At 49.1% G+C, this 22,907-nt stretch overlaps 1 protein-coding gene across 1 annotated transcript in view; it reads left to right on the forward strand.

Annotated features, from left to right (window-relative positions):
• Positions 1 to 13,663, forward strand: part of ITGB5 (integrin subunit beta 5) — a 64,348-nt gene extending 50,685 nt beyond the window's left edge. Inside the window, exons 11-15 of the mRNA XM_072874745.1 lie at positions 6,395 to 6,617; positions 7,325 to 7,428; positions 11,057 to 11,173; positions 12,335 to 12,501; positions 13,087 to 13,663. Of these exons, the coding sequence (XP_072730846.1) occupies positions 6,395 to 6,617; positions 7,325 to 7,428; positions 11,057 to 11,173; positions 12,335 to 12,501; positions 13,087 to 13,182 (707 nt within the window). The 3' untranslated portion in view covers positions 13,183 to 13,663. The remainder of the gene's footprint in view (positions 1 to 6,394; positions 6,618 to 7,324; positions 7,429 to 11,056; positions 11,174 to 12,334; positions 12,502 to 13,086) is intronic.
• Positions 13,664 to 22,907: the final 9,244 nt, after the last annotated feature.

Raw genomic sequence — 22,907 nt, forward strand, 5'->3', positions numbered from 1 at the left:
TTTAAAGCCTTGTCGATTCTTCGCCAAACCCATATGCTTCGAGATATAAATATCCATTGAAATCAAGGCAATGGGAAGATGGGCAGATCCATGGTGTCTGGTGTAAATAACATACAGAAAAGCACTATTTATTTATTACCAGCCTCTTAGCGTTTGTTTTGTTGTTTCAGTATTGCAGGGTGGATAAATAAGTGTGGGCGAGCTCTCATCTGCTGTGAATGGAGACAGTCGGTGGATGTGTTTCAGTTTACACAGGAACCTTGGACCCTTGACATTTGTCTGTCTTTTTTTATAGAATAACCTTATTTTCACAAGGAGATTGTTATGCTCTGAAGGCTCCAGGAGTTGGGGATGCTCCTGCCAGCTTGCCGCCATTTTTTCCCTGCCAGACTGGTGTGACCCGGGGAATGGATCCTAAGCCCATCCCCACTATTTAAAATTTCCTGAGCTCTCCCTGACTTCCTACTGGTGCCGACCATCTGGCAGCAGGACGGCGCTGCAAACCTGAGCTGTGCCGTGGGCAGGCTGCCTCGCCGTGCCGGGCCTCTTGACGTGCAGCTCTGGCTGCTTTGAGTCATAGAAAGAGATTAGTGGGGAAGTCGATGATTTATTTGCCTAAGCAGGCACTGTGTCTTACCATAGCCCTTTCCCAAATGGAAAGGTCTACATTTTCCAAATGTTCAAAGCCTCTTCCGCTGCCCTTCCTCCTCCCACTCAACATGTGCTGTTCCCAGAGCCTCTCCTGCAGACGTCGGACACTTTTGGTGGAAGATTGGCTGGTCTGGTACAAAACCGATGCTCAGGCAGTGCCCTGTGTCAATAGGGTTTGAGCGCTTCTTCTTTCATAAGCAGATGATTTTGGTGCCTGCACCCCTAGGGAGCACAGACAACACGTGGCTTCTGCGTTGGGGCTCCCCGGCTGATGGGCACAGCGGCCAGGGCTCATTAAAGGGGTGGCACTGGGGAATCTGGAAATTGCTTGCCATAACTTATTTCTCTTAATTGGTTTTCCTGTGGGTTTTTGGTGGGTTTTTTTCAAACCAGTTGTTCAAGTAACCAAAAATGACAAAAGCACAGCATTTTGAAGGTCTTGACCCAAAGCCTGGATGTGAGCATGGAGGCACAAAAATAAGTGGCTTGATTTAGTGGGAACAAACTGCAGTATGACCTTTCCCCTCCCACGCGCTCAGAAACCAAGAAACTGGCTTAAAAATCATGAGGATTTTTTTTCTTGTATGGTAGACACATCAATTTAGTTTGCTCGCAGGTGGGAAAAAAAGGAGTGTTTCAGGGGCTTGTTTTCAAACCCTTTCTCCCCTTCCATAAAAGCTGGGATCATTTTTTATTTCTCTTGAAAGAAAGCTGGTATTTTTGCATAATTTTTTGGTCTCCAAAAGTAGGGGGCTTTAGGAAAACCACTTTCTATCAAAAGACCAAGCAACAGAGCTTTTAGTGCGCTGAGTTTCAGACCTTTTGGTGCAGCAGCAGTCAGTGCAATTCCTACAAGGCAAACCCAGTTATCGCAGAGGGCAAACGGGCTGTCCCGCCGAGCACTTGGCCACTGCGGGGTCCTGCTTTGCAGCCTGCTGTCAGGAAGCCCGGGATGAATTCAGGGTCAGAGGCTGGAAGTTTCTGCCAGAAGCTGCTATCCTGATTCCTGCTTGCCGGCAACGACCCCACTCGGGGACTGAAGCCGCGGCACGCAGCGCTGGTGTCGGGCTGCCAAGCCGGGTTTGCGCAGTGCCGGGGTGAGGGCAGAGGGGATTTGGTCTGCGGCTGTCATCCCGGTGGGCAGCTGAGGGGAGAGGCAGAGGCGGCTGGGGTGAAATGAGGACGGCTGGATGTCCTGCCAAAATCCGCCTGAGTGACAGCAAGATGTGCAGCCCAGCTGGGGCATGGCAGTGGGATGGGGATGTATTTTGGGGCAGGGAGAGAGACAGAGGGACCAGCTGGGCTGTGGGTCTCGGTCCACCTCAGTAGCCTCCTTGGGAAGAGGGTGCCTCCAAGCAGCGGTGTGCCCCATGGCTCCTGCCCCACCGGAGCCCAGACTAGTCCAAACCTAGTCTGGGGACTGCCCTCCCCTGCCAGAAGCATTGCTTTCCTCTGCTACACCCTCCCAGCGTGTTTCTGCAGCCTCCCTGGCATGTGTTTCATGTTAGCCCCCCCAACAATCAAGAGCTGGCTGGAAAGTATGTTATCACATTCAGAGGGAGCATTTCATTTCCCAATTAGATCTGGATCCTTTAAACATCTAAGCTCATCTCATTTCAAGGATGAGAACAGAAGAAAACATCTTGTATTATGTTTGGAGAACATAATTAAAGTCTTTTGGCTTCACAAACCAGCTTTAATAGAGAACATGCAAACTCAAAGGGTACAAGGGGGTTAAAATCCAGAGTAACGTCTTGCACCATGAGACTTCTGCTGGTGCAGAGGTGCCTTGAAACACACCCTCCTCGAGGACACATTTTTGTCCTGGAAATGAAACTGGGAGGTGAAACTAGGTTCATCATCGGCGTAGTGGTGGAAGGCTTCCTGCAGGCATGATCTTACACGGCAGAGACTGCTTAACCACATCAGCTTTGCATGTGACGTAGGATAGCTGAGACTGGAAACGTGCAGCACATTTTGCTGTGAAATACGAGTACCAGCTAGCACTCTGCATGCTGCAAACCTCAGCTCTGGGTCACCATCACCAAAAGACTTGCTGTGACCAGCATGCCACGTTGCCTTGGGGCTCCTCTCAGGTTTTGTCGTGAGCAAGAGGACGGAGTGGATTCCCGTCTCCGGTGCTCCAGGTGGATGTTGAGAAGCGGGATGACTCTCATCATGCCTGTATACGAAATAAATGTATCATCCCACTCACTACATTTCTCCAGTCTTCAGGCTGTGTGGGAGATGAAGGGAGAGCCCCAGCAGTGGAGCTCATGGTGCTTGCAGGAGTGGCCACTCTTTCAAGCTGATGCAGGCAGTGAAGATTGTAATATCTTCGCTGTTAAAGGTCAACATGGAAATTCTCACTCTTGGCACATTCCCCATGATGAGTTTCCGCCACTGACTTCTTACATGTGGAGCCAGTATGGCCAAGGCAGAAAACACATTTCAACATGTTTTTAAATTCTAAGCTCACACCCCCACACTTAGTCACACTCATATATATGGGCTTTTTCTTCATCCCCTTCAATAAACGAAGCCGTTTGCTTTAAGATGCTGTTTCTTAAATTTTCCAATCGCAGTGGTTTAATAGGATGCATTATTTGGAAATGGCTGTTTCCCTTCCCCAGGACAATCATTCCAGGCTCCATCCCCAGCCTGCCAGGGGCTGGAGGGGACGTGCAGGCTTTCTAGCCTCCTATACTGGCCTGGCACTGATGGCTTTAAAAACTGAACAATTTCATAAGCAATAACACTTCTAGAGATGGATTTCCAATGGATTTGCATCTTTTGCTGGGCTCTGTGGTGTCCAAGGAGGACCGAGCTAAGGCTGATGATGCAGGGGTTCTGCCCCTCTGCCCAAGAGCAGGGGGGTGGCTTCCACCCAGGTCAGGACCCTGGGGTGGTGTGAATGCAATTGGCTTGCTTCTCTTGGCCCTCACAGCTCAAATTCAAGCGTGAGCTCGTTTACTAAATGCCATATACACAAAGCCCCAAAGCCAGCTGCTTTGGATTCCTTGGAATAGTGCCCGTTTAAGAAAACTGTGATTTATAGCTAATTTGGACACATGCATTGCCATGGAGGCACCAAACTTGCTGTGTGCAAGAGCCTGATTGCCTGAATTAATTGTGAATAAAGCCAGCTACCCCATTCAGTTCGCTTGCGAAGCGGAGGGCACAGAGGGTTCCCGCTCTGCAGCTGTGCCCCGAGCAGCAGCGGTGGTGGATGTAGCTGTGTCCACGGGCTCAAAACTGGAGCTTTGTAGGGAAGGGGCAAACCAAACCTGCCTGTATGGATGTGGCTGGGGAAAGGGCAAGGCTGTCGTCGTGAAGGCAAACAGAGCGAGGGATTTTTAATCTCCATCAGATGTAAGCCGGGAGGGAGGTCACCTCTAAAGAGCTTGTAAACATAACCTCCTCTGTCTAGTAATGTTTGAGTTTGCAGGCTGGATCCAAAGCAAATGGGGGGGAGTGCAAAAGAGGCCGTAGGAGGGCAGCTTGTGATGTGCTGGGACATATGAGATGCCTTGTAAAACAGAAGGTGTTCCCATGACTTTTGGCAAGGGATGTAGCCTGACAATCCACAGCCTCTCTGGTAATCTTGGAGCGATGGGAGAGGCAGGGAGATCAGCAGTTTTGTGCCGATGAAAGGAGCGTGTATATAATTTATCTTGTCTGAGGCGCTTGAGGCTGTTTCCAGTGGGAAAGCTGGGCTGTAATTAGGTTTCTGACGAGCCTCGTATACAAACCCTTCAGCTCTATAAACTATGCCTTCAAAGGCATCCCTTCTCCTAGGGATTGACCAAGGAGGAATTCAAGTGGTATTATTTCCATTGAGCTGACGGATGCTTTTCTGAAACCAGATGCTCGGCAGCCAGCCACTCCACTTACTGTCACTGAAAGCCTTTAAACCTGTTGACTTTCTCAGCCCATCGCTAAACCCCGGAGTCGCAAGGAGATGCTTTGGTCAAGGAAAACCCTTCCTGGATCAGTTTCTTCATCCATCTCTGCTGTGAGCTGCCCTGAGCTACTCCCTGGGGGAGGTTCAGCTGGTCCCAGCAACCTTCATGGTACTGGCTGGGATGTAGAGGTCTTGCTTGGCCACAGGAGATGATGCTTGTTGATTTAACTTTTTTTTAAAGACTTTTAAGGTTTTTGGGAGTACTTCTTAAGTAAAGCTGTTAGGAAAGCAGGGTAGGAAAGACCTTATGAAATGGTCGACCTGCTAGGCTTTTTGCCACTAAACGCTGGGTTCAAAACCAGCAAGGAAGCACTGCTCCGTTCCCATTGTCATTTATCTCAGTGTAGACAGACAAAGAAGAGATTAATTCATGCAGAACACCAGCCAGCCCAGTAAACGTCGAAGCCATCACAGGAGCCCCCTCTTTTACACCATTTTGAGGGCCCAGCAGTAATGCTGATCTCCAGAGCTCAGGGTCCACAGTGGGCAGGGAAGTGTGGAAGAGGAGAAAACTTCTTGCTGAGTGGTGTGGCCTGGAGAAGGTTAGGCTGGAAGCCCATGACTTGGGCCCCCCATTTACTGGCACAGTGGCTCTGCTAGCAAAATCCGATGCCATAGCAAGACCTAGCAGAAAACTGCCCACAGTCTGGCTGTGCTGCCTCCTGTCTGGCTCATGCGGTGAGCAGCCAGATGGCATCGACTCTGCCACATCCTCTGCTGCCCTAAAGTATTTGTCTGCCCAGTGCCGTGCCTCTGAGACAGACACATCTGGTTTGAGAAGCAGTATTTCGAAAGCTGCTGCCAGAGACCCTTTGTCAGCCTGAATATTTTTGCTGCTCCAGTAGCAGTAGAAATCACGGTATTAAACTGCACATAACCCTCCCAGCTTAGCTGGAGTCTTCAGGTGGGCACACGAATGAAGCCAAGTGATGCTTAGGAAGCGTTGGGGACTGAGTGACAGAGATGCTGCTCGCCTTGGAGATGGGAGGTGTAGTGCTCTGCAAAGCCCAGTTACACAGTGCTGGGCACCAGGAGGCAGAGGTGGGGAATATTCACTCTGCGGGTAGGAAAGGCTCATGACAGCATGCTGCTGAAATGTGCTCTCAGGTGTCAACCTTTGCTTGGTAGTGTCAAGCACTGAATGGGGGCGAACCAGGAGGGTGCAGAAGGGCACCCTGAAAAGAGAGGGATACTTGGGAATCCTCATCCGGAGAGAGGAAAATAAGAGAGTAACAAGTTTGACACCTGGCTGGAGCATGCAGTCTCTCCCAGATAATCGTGTTTGGGCTCTGCAATAGTAGGTGGTTGTTCCTCATGTGGACCCGCTCATTTTGCTGCCCTCCACCCAGAGAAGGATGACAGTGCTACACTGAGCGGGGCTCCCAGGGCGACTTGGGTGGAAGTCACCTCCCTCAGCTGCAGGCTGTGTCTGCTCGAAGGGAGCTGCCCGGTTCTCCCCATGGTCACCATCACTGCTGGTACCTCTCAAGGGCAGTTTGTGCCCCTGTCCTGGCCACGGAAGGGAGAGGTGCCCATTTGTCTTGAGCGACTATAGAGGGAAGCTGGAGGAGCTGCGAGTAGGTATTTTTTGCTGCCAAATGTAGATAATACTTTGATATCTAGGTGTTTCCCATCGCCATCTGTTTGATGCTCTGCCAAGTAAGGTCTCTCTGGCAGCTTTTCCTGCTGGGTTGCTGGTCCCTCCCGCGCAGTGGCAGCTGTGGCACCCAGCGCTGGCCCGGGATGCTGCTGACGCCTCCTCCCTGCTCTCACCTTCAGGCCACGGAGAGTGTCACTGTGGGGAGTGCAAGTGCCACGCCGGTTACATCGGGGACAACTGCAACTGCTCCACCGAGTCGGATGGCTGTGTTTCCAGCGACGGGCAGATGTGCAGTGGCAGGGGCACCTGCGTCTGTGGGAAGTGTCAGTGCACCGAGCCAGGGGCTTTTGGAGAGACGTGTGAGAAGTGTCCCACCTGCCCAGGCGTCTGTAGCACTAAAAGGTACTCATGGGGGGGTCAGGAGGGACTTCTCACTGGTAGGATGGGCAGCTCTTTGGTTCCTGGGAGACTTTTCAACTAAGGAATTACTCCTGCTTCGTTAAACAGGGTTGACTAGCCCTAGGCATGCCTGCTGTCGCTCAGAGCCCACGCTAAGCAACTTGAGAGTATCCTAGGCAGAGAAGCAACAAGCGTCGCTGCCCAAGTCCTCATGGAGGTTCATGTTCCCATTCATTTCCAGTGCTGTCCCGCTCTGCAGGAGAGGATGGCAACCCCAGTTTTTCTGCACTCTGAGCTGCAAACATCCAGGCTGAGAGAGCTGCAAGCTGCAGAGGAGGGGAGGACGGGGAAGACTGCCTGCCTCACAGTGACGGGGGTGTCCTGGACATCAGCCTCAGACCGGTGCAGAGCAGCAATGCTGTCTGCCTTGATCTCAGGCAGGATGGATTTTGCAGTAGCTGACATGCAGCTCCTGACATCCAAAGGGCAAACAGACCCCAAACCTACCAGCTGTTTTGCACCTTCATTGAGTCCACTCCTAGAATAAATCCATCCTTGAGATGGAGGTGCTTGGCCCTGAAGTTGCTCGCTCTTTGTGGTGCAGGTGTGCAGCCTCCAAACCGACACCCAAAGAGTCCCTTTCCGAGGGGTGAATCTCTGTGCAGTTTCTGACGGGTGCTTAATCTTCCCCTCCGTGTGTCTTTCTGCAGGGACTGCATTGAATGCAAGCTGTTTAACTCAGGAAGACTGGCTGATAACCAAACCTGCCAAAAGCACTGCAAGGATGAGATCATCACCACTGTGGATGTTCTCGGTAAGTAGGCAGCAGCAGGACTGCAGACGGTGGGAGCCAACGACTGTGGCATTGAACTCCTCTTAACCAGACGAAGACATATCTGTAAAGAAAGCCTCAGGGAACACCTGGTGTTTAGAAATGTATGTGTGTATGTAGTATGTATATGTGTATATGTGGTACGTGTGACCCTCTCTCCAGGCTGTAATCTATATTGAAGTAAAAAACCCTTTGATTTTAAATAACATCTTACCACATCTAACCACTACTGCCAGTGCAAGGAGCAAAGAGGGTGGGATGAGATCAGATGAGACAAAAGATTAGATGAGCCGTGAGAGAGTGCAGAAGGACAAATTATCACCCAAAAAAGGCATTCTCTAATCTTCTGAGAATTCATCTTGGAAGAAGTGAGCTTATAAGAGAAAGCAAAGCTGTTTTGGAGACGATGAGTTCTGCTTTGGTGGAATTGACTGCTAAAAGTCCCCTGGCAAGCTCCTCTCTTGCCCTTTGTGTCCTCTTCTAGGGGTCACCCCACACGTGCATCCCTCTTCTTTTCAAGGTCCTTTTCAAGGGACTTTCTCCCCCTTCTTTTCAAGGTCCATTCTGGGAGTCCCTGTTTGCTATTTAGGGGTCCAAACTTGTGACAGCTTTAATCGCAATCCTGACCCTGGCCTTAGCAATACCCCTTGCAGGGAGGAGTGGAGATCAAGCAGGGATGAGCTTGGAGATCAGCAGGGATCAAGTGGACAGCATTACTGTCCACATCTGACATTTCCTCCTCTTCCCATAGTTTATAGAGGTAGGAGTGCTCTACCTTGCTCACCCTTTCTCTCCCTTCCTCCTGAGCTGCCTGCAGCCAATGTTTTTCCCATTGACTCCTCTTACATCCAGTGTCTAGCTTTTAAATTACGACCAGCGGGGTTTCCTACCTTTCCGTCTGGGACACTTGCTCTCATTCTCTCTCCATCCTCCCTGCAGTTTACTGGGGAGTGCACCTACACCAGTGCACTGTGAGAGGTTACAAGGCACTTCCGAACCACACAAATGCCTGGCTGGCCTGCGTTTCTTAGGAGCCAGCAAATACTGGGGATTAAAGCTGAACTCTCCTGCCTGGGTGTTGCGCCGTGCCAAAGCCAGCTTTTGTGCTGACTGCACCGTGGGAGGTGAGGCTGGGCTGTGGTTTGCCAACCCCCTGCATGGCTTTCAGAGAAAACCACAGCCAAATTTCTGGTTTAAGACATTTTGGGGAATTACGCTTATTCTTCTGTTGAACTACTACAGTCAGATTGCGGGTGGTGCTGAGCTCTTGGGAGTTCAAGGCACTCTGTGGCTTGGAGATCTAGGCTGCTAGAGAAAGAGGTAAAGCAAAATATTCGTAGAGAAAGTGCTTGGGAACTACGGACTTCTTCACAGGCAGACTCAGCCAAATCCTGGTCTTCAAGCACTTTTGTGTTGAGTAGCATATGTTAAAAGTCCCTGCTGAGAGGCTGAACGCTGATATTTGTCACAGAAGACAGGTCTGTATTGTCCTGGCAGTGGAGGATGGGACCTTCTTAAATATCGAGTTGCAATGATCACACCCTGGAAGATCCCAGGTGCCTTTTGGCTCTGGGTATGAAGCAGCCAGTGCTTCAAAGCTTTGTAGAGCAGAGGCATCTATCGTTGGACTCACGAGCCAGAAGGATGCCTTTTGGGAGGCTTATATGACTTGCATTGGACTCTGCAGGATCTCCTTTGCTTCTGCAATATTACGTTTCCATTCCTGATGGTTCCAGAGAGGAGCTTTCAACACAAGAGGAGCATGACAGGTCCAGCGCTGAGCTGAACCTGCCAACAGCACACATCAGTGGACCTGAAAGCTCGATGGGGCCATCACACCTCCCTCTGTGGACGTGTGGTCTCTGAAACCTAGTGAAGACCAACAGAGATCATTACTATCGAGACTTTAATCACTGTGTCTTTTAGCAGAATAATGATGCAAGGATGGGATTGAAAGTAGCTGGGCCTGAAGGAACTAAGATTTGCTGCTCAGCTAAGATTTGCTGCTCAACTCAGAAGGGCATTAGTCAAGGAACATAGAAGTTTTATCTATATTAATCTAATTACTACTTTGCTTTGTAACAATCAGCACTTCTCCAGCCCTGCCTTTGATACCACTCTGTAGGTAGAGCAGGTTTTCCTGTCCCGAGGTAGGAACAGCTGAGGTTTGTCCACATCAGGAGCCTCATCAGGACTCACCAGAGGGGCAGTTGCATCTGGGCTCAGAGCTGTTGAAATGGAGGGTATTAATCTTTCAACTGAAAGCAGGTCAAAGGCATTGAAAGGAAAGACAAACAGACAGGAGAGAGATAAGGGGCTGGAATAGCAGTGGTCATTAATGTGATCATTCTTCAGCGTGACAGACAGGCACAGATACGAGTGAGGAGGACAGCTGTGGGAAGCATTTTCCAGGTGCCTAAGCCAAGCTCACATCTTTGCCAGCCAAGAGCACCGGGTGCCCAAATCCCATCCTCTCCCTTGAAGCTCTCAGCCCATGCAGGCCTGAAGAGATATGCTCCTGCAGAGCTAGCTGGCATGGCCGGAGATGTGGCCCCATGTCCCTCCAGGCACTGTCCCTGCAGCAGGGACACCCCACAATCTGTGGCCATGCAGGGCGGTGGCTCTGCTGAACTCACCCCTGAAGCTAGAGCTGTAAACCTCAGATGATGGCTTTGCTGACACTTTGTAATGGCTTTTGTGAAGCAGCCTTCCTCAGGAAGCGTCTCGTAGTGACCAGAGCAGCGACAGGCTCTGCCTGGTGCTACGGTATGTTAAACAGGCAAACAAACAGCACCTGTATGGCCATGGGAATCAAGCAGTCTCATTTCTTGCAACTCCTCCATCTCTGCATCCTCCCCTCCAACCAGCTCCTCCCTTCCCCCTCCGTCCCTCCTCCCCTCCCCATTTTCCTCTTCTATCTCACTCTTTAAAAACAAACTTCTCAACCGTTTCCGGAGCTGGAGCCATTCAGCACAGCTGGAACGTGAGCCAGCCGTGGGCTGTTGCTGCTGCTGCTGACCCCGTCCGTGTCCTTGCAGGCTGAGTCTGTGCCTCTCGCTTTCTCTTCAGCTTCCACTCTTCAAGAAGTTACGCAAATTAAGAAGAAAACAACATTTATTGCCAAAGCAGACTTGTACGAAGGAAGAGCGTGTGTATGTGTGAGGTTGCGTGTGTTTGCCATGCAATGTTTGCTGAGTGCCACGTTTTCTCAAGCAGTAAGTCTGGATGCTGCTCAGTTACAATTTGGACAAATCGTGATCAAGCTGTGCTGCTTTCCAGGCTCGGTCCCCGTTCCTCCGCTCCCTGGCACCTGTGGGAAGCCCTGCTCTGCTTGTAGAGGAGAATTGTGCTAATTCCTAATATTAAACTTGCCAACTAAGTAAACCAAGTGCCTTATTGCAGCTTTAGACTTATGCCGTTAGAAAGGGGCACTAGGTCAAAATCAGGGGAACCCACGCCATCAGAAGTTGTTAGGGGGGGAATTAGCTCAATAAGAAGAGGATGCTGGAAGCATTTGTGTAAGAAATTAGGATACAAGAGTGCTGCAGTCTTTAGGAATTTTTTATACAAAAAATAAAATAAAACTCTGCGACTCTGCATCTCATTCCAGAAACGGATGACCCGAACGCGGTCCTCTGTGCCTACCCGGTGAACAACTGCGTCATGAAGTTCACCTACTTGGAGCTTGCCAGTGGGAAATCCAACCTCACCGTCCTCAAAGAGCCAGGTTGGCCCTCCCTTGGGTTTCCTTTTAATAGCACAGGCTGCCTTGCGAGAGGTGACAGGCTGCTGGGGAGCAGAAAGGCTGGTTTCACTGGCTGCACAAAGGCACGTGCAAGCAGATGAACCAGGATGATTTAAAAAACTGAGGTGTTTTACAGCGCTGAAACCCAGCTCCAAATGCTCCCAACTCAGTAAAAAAGTGAGAGTGAAACACACACCTGAGCCGCCAGCATTGGTAGCAAGTGGCTGAAGGGCTTCCTGCCAGCTCAGGATGCTGAGATTAAACCCAGTCTATTTACATTGCAAAATGCATGCCATGCACTGATTTGGTGATACAGCCACTGTGAGCAAAAAAAAAATCAGAAGGGGACACCTGGTGCTGCTGCTGGCTAAGTCAGGATGTTAGGAAAACCCCACACCACCTATGGATTTCTGCATTTCCAAGGAGCTAGCTCTGGTCCAGGCAGCGTAAGGGCTGCATGTCCCTGCGCCCCTCTCCAGGCTGCCACAGACAGCTGTGCTTCCCAGCATTATTTTAATCACGTGCAATGCAGTTTCTCAAATAAAACTCCACGTGGTGTTGCAGGACAAGCTGGCGATCACACAGCAGTAGCTCCTCACGATCTGCTCTGGTCCTCCGAGGCACAGGCCAGTATGGGAAAGACTGAGATACCGCACATTTTATTTTATTTGTGCTGTGGCTTGCACTTAGCTGAAAGACCAGTTGATTAGCTGACAGGTAATGTACTTATTTAAAGTGCCTAGTGATCACCTGTCTCCATGTGGGCCAGAAGCTGAGCTGACTTTTGCCAGCGGCACCTTAACCTTCTGTGTCCCACATGGGTCACCCGGCATTAAAACCAGTGTCACTGTTAGATGGTGTCACTGCAGCACTGCTCTTCCCCTGAAGCACTACATGACATCCCAGCTCTGGTGACATCTGTGAGTGCTGTGCCTTTGACCTGCCTCTATCCAGGAATTTATTTAATTAAAAAAAATCCCTTTGGTTTCAGAGAGGACTGTTGTTTTTTTTAATTTAGTCACTGCTGCTAGCGCTGCCCTGAGGTCACTTGCTCAGTGGCTGCGGTCCAGGCGTTACGTCCCGGTATCCTGATCTGGGATACACTCGCGCCAGAGCTAATTACCTTCTCCCCTTTGTTACCAGCATGCAGCTCAGCCCCCAGTGCCGTGACGATCGTGCTGGCAGTGATCGGCAGCGTGGTGCTGATCGGCATCATCCTGCTGGGGCTCTGGAAGTTGCTCGTCACAATTCATGACAGACGGGAGTTTGACCGATTCCAGAGCGAACGCTCCCGGGCCCGATATGAAATGGTGAGCCCAGGGCGGGGATGCTGCTGGTGTATGAGGGGGCTATCGGGATGCACCAGCAGCAAACAGCTCTGCAGTGATGGAGAAGGGTGGCAGGCGCAAGGGATGTGGGTGCCCATGCCCTGGGGTGCCATGCAGCAGGGCTTCAGGGTCCAGCACGTCGCACTGCCTTTCCCCTTGGCAAGTTACAAATACTCTGCAAAATTATACCCAGCCTTTGGTTTCATCATGTATTTCCCAGCAGTGCTGGAGGGCTGAAGGAGGTAGGGGAGCAGGGACCAAGCTCCGACTGTGGCGGCAGCCGGATTGGTCAGGTCTGCGAGGCAGCCCTTCTGGGAGGCTTTAGGTGGGGTTGCCCAGCATTTGAGGGCATCACCTGTGCCTGCAGACAGGAGGGAAGGTGGGGCTTATGGACAAACTATGGACAAACAACACTGCTTTGGGATCTGAATGCACATTTCAGTCAAAGCCAAATGCAGCGGTATGTCCAAATTAATTGGCACAGTAAAGGGGAATTATACACATTTTCACCGTGATATGGACTTTTTTCCTCACCTTTGTTCTTTTTGTCCACTCATTTCTCCAAAGGTATCCAATCCTCTCTACCGAAAGCCTATTTCCACGCATAACGCAGAGTTCACGTTCAACAAGCTCAACAAGTCTTACAACGGTACAGTTGACTGATGGGGTCTCGGCACCTGGGACTGCTGTGGACAATTGCTTGACTGTATGTGCTGCTTCCCCACTTGAAGATGGGATCCTCTTCAGGGGTGAGAATCCCTTACAACAGGACTGGTCAATGACCAAAGCCTGTTATTTGCACAGAAAGGAGAAAAGTCTGGTTCATTCTGGAGGCATGGACACAAAGGCAGGCTCCCTGCTGTGCTGATGGACTCCGAGCCGTGTGCGACTCCATACCCCAGCTTTCTGGATATATTAAACCTGCCAACTAAGTCAACCAAGTGCCATATTGCAGCTTTAGACATATCCCGTTAGAAAGGGTGACTAGGTCAAAAATCAGGGGAACCCACGCCATTGCAAGTTGTTAGGGGGGGGAATTAGCTTAAAAAGAAGAGGGTGTTGGAAGCATTTGTGTAAGAAATTAGGATACAAGAATTCTGCAGTCTTTAGGATTTTTTTTATATAAAAAACAAAATAAAACTATTGTGCATATATGATGCTGTGAGTAGAGTTCATTGTTTCCTTGCCAAGCCCCCCACCAAAACTGGGGCTTGCTCCTGTAAGCAACAGTGGTGCTACGTGATTGATTTATTGATAGATCCTTATCGGTCAAAGCATGCCTATAAAAATAGGAGCTGGAGCCGCAGTGACTGCCACAGAAGGTATGTTGATTTAATACCCAGGGCGGGGAGTGCCACAAGGAGCTCTCAGTCTGTGCCAGTGGTGTTAAACAGACGGGAAACTGGTGGGAGCCCGAGGGAAATGGGAGTTTAGGCTGAGGAAACTAAATTAAATGCCCATTCCTTGTGGTGTGCAAGTAGGCATCCGGCCTGGGTGCCTGCAGGAGGGCAGCTGGGAGCACACAGCACCTCATCCAGACCTCTGACTTTTCACCAGAGGACTAGAGCTGCAGGGTCCAGCAGAGCCCAGCTGGAAAAGCAGAAGAGCCCTGAGCTTTTGGCTGGAAAGGGAGCTGGATAAAACCCAGTGTTGTTGCTTCACAACATACCTTTTGCTTTGTTTTTGTTTTTGGGTTTTTTTCCCCCAAAACTGTTCCCCCAGCCCCATCTGTTTTCCTCTGGAGCTGGGGTTTGGGTTACCCTGGCTCACAGCTGCAGCTTTAAACCCACACAGACGGCAGCGGGGCTGCAGCCACCGGCAGGAGAGAGAAACCGGAGCAATTGCTACTGCCTGCTTTTTTTTTTGCCTTTTTCTTTTTTTTCTTGTCTCTTTGCCCTGAACAGATCATGCAATAGTCAGCTGCAGGAAGCTTGCCAGGGAAAAGCAAAAACAAATAGTGTTCATTGTTTTGACTTGCTCTTCTCATTGGAAAAGGGCCATGGGCCCATCCTTCCGGATTTTTTTTTATTTGTTTTTGCCTCTATAAACAGAAGCTCTTATTTGCTCAGTATAAACAGCTCTCCTTCGAGAAGTTTATGGTCCCCCCTCCTCCTACCAGCAGTACTAAAGAAACGCAGCAGACCACACCAAAAATAGCTCGGAACGGGGATTTTTAGGAGTGCAGCAAGTGGCACACTGGCAGCATCGACGCTGATCAGGTGGGGTAAAAAACCCCAAATCCCAAATAAATGAAATCCATGCCCTGTCTTCCCACTTGATTCCACTAACTCTGCCCTAGCAGGGGACGAGGGTGCATACAGCCTGGAAACAAGTGTGTGGGCTGGGACTGCGCTGCCTCCTCCCCGCAGCACCACGAGCGATGGGATCGGCCTCGGTGCCGCAGAGGGGCAGCTCTTCAGCGCGCCACAGTTCCTACACAATATGGAAGCCCAGGCTAAAGTTTGCAGGCTGAGATGTTGCGTACTGAATACCTGGGACTAACACTGCTGCCTGGGCAGGAGCATCTGTGGGGCAAATTCGGTTTTCGTGACCATCCCGCTGCCTAGTGCCACGCTAGCAAGATAGCTTTCATCACTATCACAGAAGAAAAATAGAAAACAGTCAAAACATAATCATCACAAGTAGACAGAGCAAGTTTTAGCTTGGTTCATGTGACTGCCTCACGCAGGCCGTACTGCCCCAGGCATGGAAAGGGGGAGCAGGAAGGAAAGTGGAGGGAAAGGAAGGGCAGGAACGTTTTAAACCTGCTTTGCCACCCAAAGCAGCAAACACTGTGAATACAGCTCAGCTGCAGTTAATTTGCAAGGGACCAAGCAGTCTAAAAGCAAAACAAACCCCTTTGCTTTCTTCCTTGGCACTCCAAAAGGAAAGGCACAGGCAGTGCCCTTTCCCTTGCAGATTACTGTTGTGCTTTGGCATTTCTCAGCACGCTGGGTCAGTGCTGAGAGACCCGACAATCAAGGCAGCCATAGGGAGCTGAAGTTTGACTCATTGGGGTGGTTTGGGTAGGGAGAGTGCAGAGGAGAGAAAGAGCCTGAGGACAGGACTGCAAGTGCCCTCCTTCCCCTGCAAGGGGAGGCTCTGCTGTATAGCAAACTGGTCTGCAGAGTAGCCAGGGGGTGACGTGGGGAGCGAGTAGGTGAGGGAAGGGTGCCACAGGCCAGGCGCCCAAGAAAGTGTAGCAAAAAGAAGGAAATAGGGTTGGTTGCTGTCAGCAAAGAGCATCCTGCTGCCCGTGGCGCTGGGCCAGGCAACACAAAGCACCACCGTGGGTGCCTGTCCCATGGGGACAGCAGCTGCCATGCCTGGGTACAGGAAGGCTTCAGCCTCTAGGTCAGGCTTTCTTCATGTCACTTCTACTATCAGAAGGTACCACAGAAACTTTATATAAATAAATAAAAGAAAGAATTTATTTTTTCTAATTTTTATAGGCTCTGCCCCCCCCAAATTTAGCTTCGCCACAAGGTTGCATCTAAAATAAAAAGGAAGGAAGTGATGCGAAGAGCCAGAAGGCTTTGCTTTACTGTGTAAGCAGATCTGCCTTTACCCTTGCAACATTAGTGCCAAGCGCAGTCATGGAAATGGTGTATTTGAGTCAGCAGCAGTTTATTTGTGTCTGTAAATACAGGCAGCCTGACCACAGCTAGCATTCCTGAATGAAAAGTACAGCAGAAGGCATCAACGGGTCACATGTGATGGAAAAATGTCAGCGCTTGTCTGGCCAAGCTGGAATCCAGATGCCATTGCAACATCAGCCTCTCCTGCTTCCCCCAGCCACAGCTGGAGGTTGCTGCTGCGCGGCCACCGGGGCTGGGGCTCACCAGCACGTTTTTCCCTGTGCTGCTGGTGTTTCTGGGGGAGAGCGCATCACATCACACCTCGGGAGAAGTCAAGGCCAATGGCAGCATTATTTCCTTTGTTAATCGTGGAGATGCACTGTAACCCTTTGCTGTAACACAAGCCGGAGTGAGGCATGCCCGCTTTGCATCCTCTGCCCTGTACAGTGGAGTGAGAAGGTGCTCAACAGCTGAAGGCTAAGCCCAAGCTCTGGAAGATGAATGCCTCACACTCTTCAACTTGTTTAGCCTTGCATTTCTCCAGCCACATGGAAAGTGAAGGAGCTAGTGTCTTGAGGAGAGGGTCTAAGATTCCTGGAAAGAAATACCAAGGCGAGATAACTGACTACATCTGCAGCCCAGCAGCACCTCCTGACCCTTATATTCCAGCATCATCTCTTATCTGAACACACTTTGAACTGGAATCGACCGTTGTTCCTCTACCTCCTCTTCACTGCCAGCCTGCAAAAAGCCAAAACAATACAATACAATACAATAGAGACACAGGGTTTGATTTCACCCTATCCCTTTGTCCATGCCCACTAGTTAGTGCTGGTATCCACTGGATGCAGCCCAACAGAAACTCCTCCATTCAACTGCCACAACCCACAAGGGTTACCCAGCCTGCGGGTGGGCAAAGGTTGCAACCGTGAGTTCACAGGACTCCATCATGCACAAGGACAGGGAAGATTAATTTCCTAAATTATTTTATTGCATTTTACTACAGGTCATCACTATCAAGGCAAGTAGGCTTATGATTAGTATATCTACTGGGCAATCTACTAGTATATGATTAGTATATCAAGGCAAGTATAGTTACAATTAGCAAGACAAGTATATCTATACTACAAATTACTACCAGAAAGCAAACATATATTTCCACAGCAGCAGCAATCAATATTATCAGCGAGTCTGTATTTCAATATTACAAGTTACTACAGAATTACCACTAGTAAAGCAGCAAACATACTTATCAGTAATTACTTATATGCGTGCCTATATATATATATATATAATGTTACCGGTACCAAGTGCTCATCAAACCCCTCCCAGAAGTGAGGCCAATTGGACAAAGTCTCACTTGCTCGATGATCCACATCACGGAGCCCGGAGTCAGCCCGGCATCCCTGGCGCTCTGCCAAGGAAATGTGGGGAACAGGGGTCCGTGCATGGGCACTTCTCCAAGAAAGAGGCTCCATTTTGGGTAAAAAGTACATCCTTTTTATATCACAGAGACATAAAGGGCCGTAGGACACCACCCCCCGGAGCAGCCAATAGATGCTGCTAATTTCTATTGTTCACCTGGCACAATCAATAAATGATGATGTCTTCTATTCTCTCGGACCAATTTTTGTATTTCCAGGCTGTTTTTCTGTTCTTTCAGTTAGAACAGCCAATGGCAGTTACCAACGCTTACTTTCTCAGGATGTTTTCCCCCTTTTTCAGACTTTTTTTTCACCATTCCAGACGGTAAGTTGCTGTTACAGTTCCTTGTTTTTGCACTTTGCATCGATAGTATCTCGGGCTGTCTGTGGTTTCTCAGTATCCAGCCGCACTTCAAAGATGCCAGGTGTGCTCCTCAAGGATGCTTCTGGTTCCCAGGCTGGCAGGCATTGTCTCTGTCAGTATTTGAGCAGTCTTCTTCTGTTCAGTTCCCCCTTATAACCAGGTCACCTTTATGGCTGCTCCCATCACTCCACCCCTTGGCCTACGACCAGTGGTGGGTCACTAGGAGTGAGACTACACCCGGCCTGGTGCGTCTCTCTTGCCTCCTAATGCGTGAAGTGGAGGAGACCCATGTCCGTGTCAGGCCCAATATTGTTGCAGCTCCTGAGAGGGTTTGTTGGTTGAGGCACGCGTATACAGTACCGGTTTGGACAAAAGTGATACAGACAGTGCTTTGATATAAGATACATTACAGAAAAGCTTGAATCCTACAGCTAGGGCGAGAGCTGATGGCATTGAGAAGCGCCATGCCCATGCTCCGGGGTCTGGCAGCCAAGACGATGGCCGTGACTGTCCAGCTGGGCAGGGGCTGCTCTTGGGCTATTTGGTGGATGTGCTGAGGAACAACATTCACTTCATATTCCATTTGTTTGACTTTGTTAGCATAGAAGCAACGGGTAGTATTCATGAACACACAAATACCCCTTTGAAAGCCTAAAAAATAATCCAAGGCCCAGCGATTTTGGGTAGCTGTGATGGATGCCCCCGCTCTGAGCGAGCGAGCGGTACCTTGGTTCAGGCATCACCAACAAGCAGCCCTGACTGAAATCAGCCCTGCCGTGCGAACCATGAGACCTGTGCTAGGCCACATCTTCTCAGGGACCAAGGAGTCTAGGCCGCGTCTTCTCAGGACTAACAGCACCAGCCCGAGCTGGAACTAGGCAGAACTAAAACTGCTGGAGCTGCACACCTGCCATACACCGAGGCGGGGGGCTGACGACCAGCCCGTCACCTTGCGTGAGGATTCCCGTAGCCCCCTGAGCCCACTGAGCTCTCCTGAACGGCAGCGGCTGCACAGAGGTGATCTGCCCTGGGCAGGGATGCCTCTCGAGGTTACCCCTCGAGGCTGAGACACCCCTTACCCGGCATTTGATGTCTATAACAAGGTAAGCAACATTTTACATTAAGCCTACATTAAGCCTAAAAGTATATTGTATGCTAGCAACATTTATATATCCAGCTATAGCTTAATTATTAGAGGTATAGTAAGTAGTAGTGTTTTACTGCTGTCTAAATTATCATTTAAATCATCATTTAAATCATTGTCAGATCATTGTTAAATCACTGTTTAATTAACATTCAATTATTGCTTAATCACCGTTTGATTACCATTTGATTTTCATTCAATCATCGATTAACTACCATTTGATCATCGTTTAATCATTAATAAAACCCTCTTAATTAATCCCACAACAGTAACTTCTCTTAATAATTCACCTGTGACAGTAGCCAATTGTGAGAGCGAGTTAATCTCCATCTGTAGGGTCTTTAAAGTACCCATAGTAGCGTTTTGGGTGATCTCAAGTGTAGCGGAAATACTAACAACAGCTCGTTCTAATTCAGCGACACTCAAGTTTGGAAACAGCACACGTACAAACTTGGGAAACTTAGATGGTCTTGTTACTGCGGGCTTAGACACTCTGCCGTGATTACATACAGGGTAGTGGTTGTGTTGAAAGTTAAACGTCAAACCTTGAGATCGAAATGCCTCAGGAGCGAGACGTGCTATGGTACAAGTGCCTGTCCGCTGTGGTGGTGGACTCTTAGAGGCATTAGTGCCACAAAGCCAGAACCATCCAGGTGTTAAAATGTCAGCCACCAGCTTCTCCCAGAGTCATTGCCATGTTTGCAGAATGAACACCATAGATTAGAAAAACAATTCAATTTCATTAAGCACATTAATTGGCGTGTCCAAAAGGGGTTATGATCTATACAGCCAGATATGTTGTTTTGGACACATATGTCCCAGTTATCATTAGTACTAAGCCAACCATTACTCCGTAGACAACAGCATGTAGAATTAGGACCGGTGAGATTATAGTATCTTTCACAATTCATGTTATCAATGTTCCATGTAAGATGCCAGAGTCCATTAAAAACCCCTTTGTTTGTAATTGCTGATTCATTATTTCAGGTCCATGAGGTTTCCAGATGAGAATCAATACAAGCTTGTGTTCTGTCGCATTGACATTGAAACCATGCTTGGGTGTGATTGTAATACAAAGTGTAATTACAATTGCTTGTCTTCCTCACCCAAATGGAATTTATATCCTGGGGCATCATAATGCACCATGGGGCCTTATCATATGAATGTGCTTTGAAAGACTGATGTTGATAATTTGGTGTAATGGGGATTACGTGTGCAAAATTAGGTTGATAACAAGATGCTTCAGGGACAGGTTCTGCTATCCACCAAAATTAGGCATCTAATGATCAAGGGTCATGTAAGCAATACCAACAATCCAATTTGTTGCCTGCTTGAGAAATTGTATTCATAAATTGAACAATGCGATCGCCATTCCATCCTTGAGATAAGGGAACAAGCAATAGTGTAATTACTAGATATGAACCAATCATTGTGCATATAATATAACAAGTATAAGAAAGAAAAGTGCTCATGACGTTGTTTCATTTCATGCCACCTTGCCAAATCAGTACGATGAATAAGGTAGGACCAAAATCCAGGGAGAACAATCTGAATTTCTGGTTGCTGATGTTGGAGGTAGGGTGACCTGAAAGAAAAACAAAACCGCTTCATTCCTTTTGGATATTAGGTAATTTGGATATCCATTGCTTAGAAATGAGATGCTCATCACCCTGGTGATCGAGCACCTTCCTTTAATTTTCCATCTTTATTTTTCCCATCATTATATATATTGCATCAACACTGGGCTCAGCACCCCCTTGCCTTTGCATATTGTACTGTCAATTCCTCCCATAAGCCCAAGTGTCCCCTCGATCCAACCGCGATGTGCTCTGTGCATCACCATCTCCTGGATTGCACTGAGTGTGCAAAGGATGGCAGAGCAGTGTCAGGAGCACCAGCAGTGGGGCAGCCAGCAGTGGCAAGGGACACACGAGGGATCCACAAGAACAAGGCGAGACTAAGACTGAACAGGGGGTATTCCCCGAGCAACTGAGGGGAACACAGCAGAGCAGGTGATTTAAACAGGCTAAAACAGTATTCCTGGCGATGGACGGTGATAGCAAGCAAGCCTGTGGAAGGTGTGACTGGGCAGATGAACTGCTCTGCATGGTGGTCGAGCTGCAGGAGGAGGTCAGCAGACTGAGGAGCATTCAAGAGTCCAAGAAGGAGATTGACCAATGGAGCCATGCTCTGCCATCTCTGATGCACGCAAGCCAGCTCAGCGTGGCCACTACAGAAACAGGTCCAGGATCTGTTTTGTACCAGGAGAAAGGCAGCATTACGAGGGATAGGGAGGGGTGGAAGAAGGTTATTGCACAGAGCTGTAAGAGAAACCCCTCCTTACCCTCTCAGATACCCTTACAGAATACGTTTGAGGCCCTGGGTATGGTAGACAAAGTACATAATGAGACAGAAGCAAGCACTCTCACCAGGGTCAAATTGACCAACCCCTCGCAACAAGACCTATGTTAAGACCAGAGCCAAGAAGATACAACGGTGAGTTGCGGTCATCGGTGACTCCCTCCTGTGCGGAACAGACCAAACCATCCTTTCAGGGAAGTTTGCTGCCTCCCTGGGGCCAGAATTAGGGATGTCACCAGACCACTGAAGAGCTTAGTACAGCCTTCGGACTGTTATCCACTCCTGCTCTCTCATGTGGGTACTCATGATACTGCAACAAAAAGTCTAAGGTCGATCAAAAGAGATTTCAGGGCCCTAGGAAGAACGCTAAAAAACTCAGGAGCACAGGTAGTGGTTTCCTTGATCCTCCCAGTAAGGGGGAGAAACTTTGGAAAAAACAGGTGAGCCCAAGATATCAATACCTGGCTCCAAGACTGGTGCCTCCACCAAAACTTTGGGTTTTATAATGATGGAAGAGTATTCAAGGCACAAGGTATGCTGAGGCCTGATGGGATACACCTGTCCTGATGGGGAAAATGCGTCTTTGGTCATAAGCTGGCAGGACTGATTGAGAGGGCTTTAAGCTAGAATCGATAGGGGAGGGGGATACGGACAGGAGAGCTCAAGGTAAGCCAAGGGTTGGCATGGCATCACCTGAGGGTGATGATGGCAGTGGGAACATTTTTGCTTCTCCAGGGAGCAGAGGGCTCAGAAGCACATCTGAAATGCTTGTACATCAGCACATGCAGTATGAGAAACAAACAGGATGAACTGGAAGTGTTGGTCAGTCCCCAGAGGTATGATATCATTGGTCTTAGTGAGACTCGGTGGAATGAGTCCCATGATTGGAGTGCTGGGATGGAGGGCCGCAGGCTGTTTGGGAGGGATAGGCAAGGGCAGGCGAGGTGGCGGAGTTGCCCTGTATGTAAGGGAGAAGTTTGATTGTACAGCCCTTACAGTTAGTGATAATGTGGTTGAAAGCCTCTGAGTGAGGATTAGGGGGATGGAAAACAAAGGAGAAGTTGTAGTGGGTGTCTACTACCAATTACTGACCCAGGATGTCAGCACTGATGAGTTATTCTATAGGCATTTAGGAGGAATCTCTGGATCGGTAGCCCTGGTCCTTATGGGAGATTTCAACTTCCCAGACATCAACTGGGAATACCGCTGTGACAAGCAAGTCTGGGAAATTCTTGAAGTTTGTGAAAGACAACTTCTTGTCACAAGTACTCAGTGAACCAACTAGGAAAGATGCACTCCTAGACTTGCTATTTGTGAATAGAGAAGGACTCGTGGGAGGCATGATGGTAGGTGGCTGTCTTGGCCACAGTGATCATGAAACGGTCGAGTTCAAAATTTTCAGTGTAATGAGAAAAAAGGACAGCAGAGTTGCTACCCTGGATTTCAAGAGAGCAAACTTTAAGCTATCCAAGGAGCTATTTCGCAGTGTCCCCTGGGAATCTGCTTTTGAGGGCTGA

The sequence above is a fragment of the Ciconia boyciana genome, chromosome 10, assembly GCF_034638445.1.
Source record: "Ciconia boyciana chromosome 10, ASM3463844v1, whole genome shotgun sequence".
NCBI lineage: Eukaryota > Metazoa > Chordata > Aves > Ciconiiformes > Ciconiidae > Ciconia > Ciconia boyciana.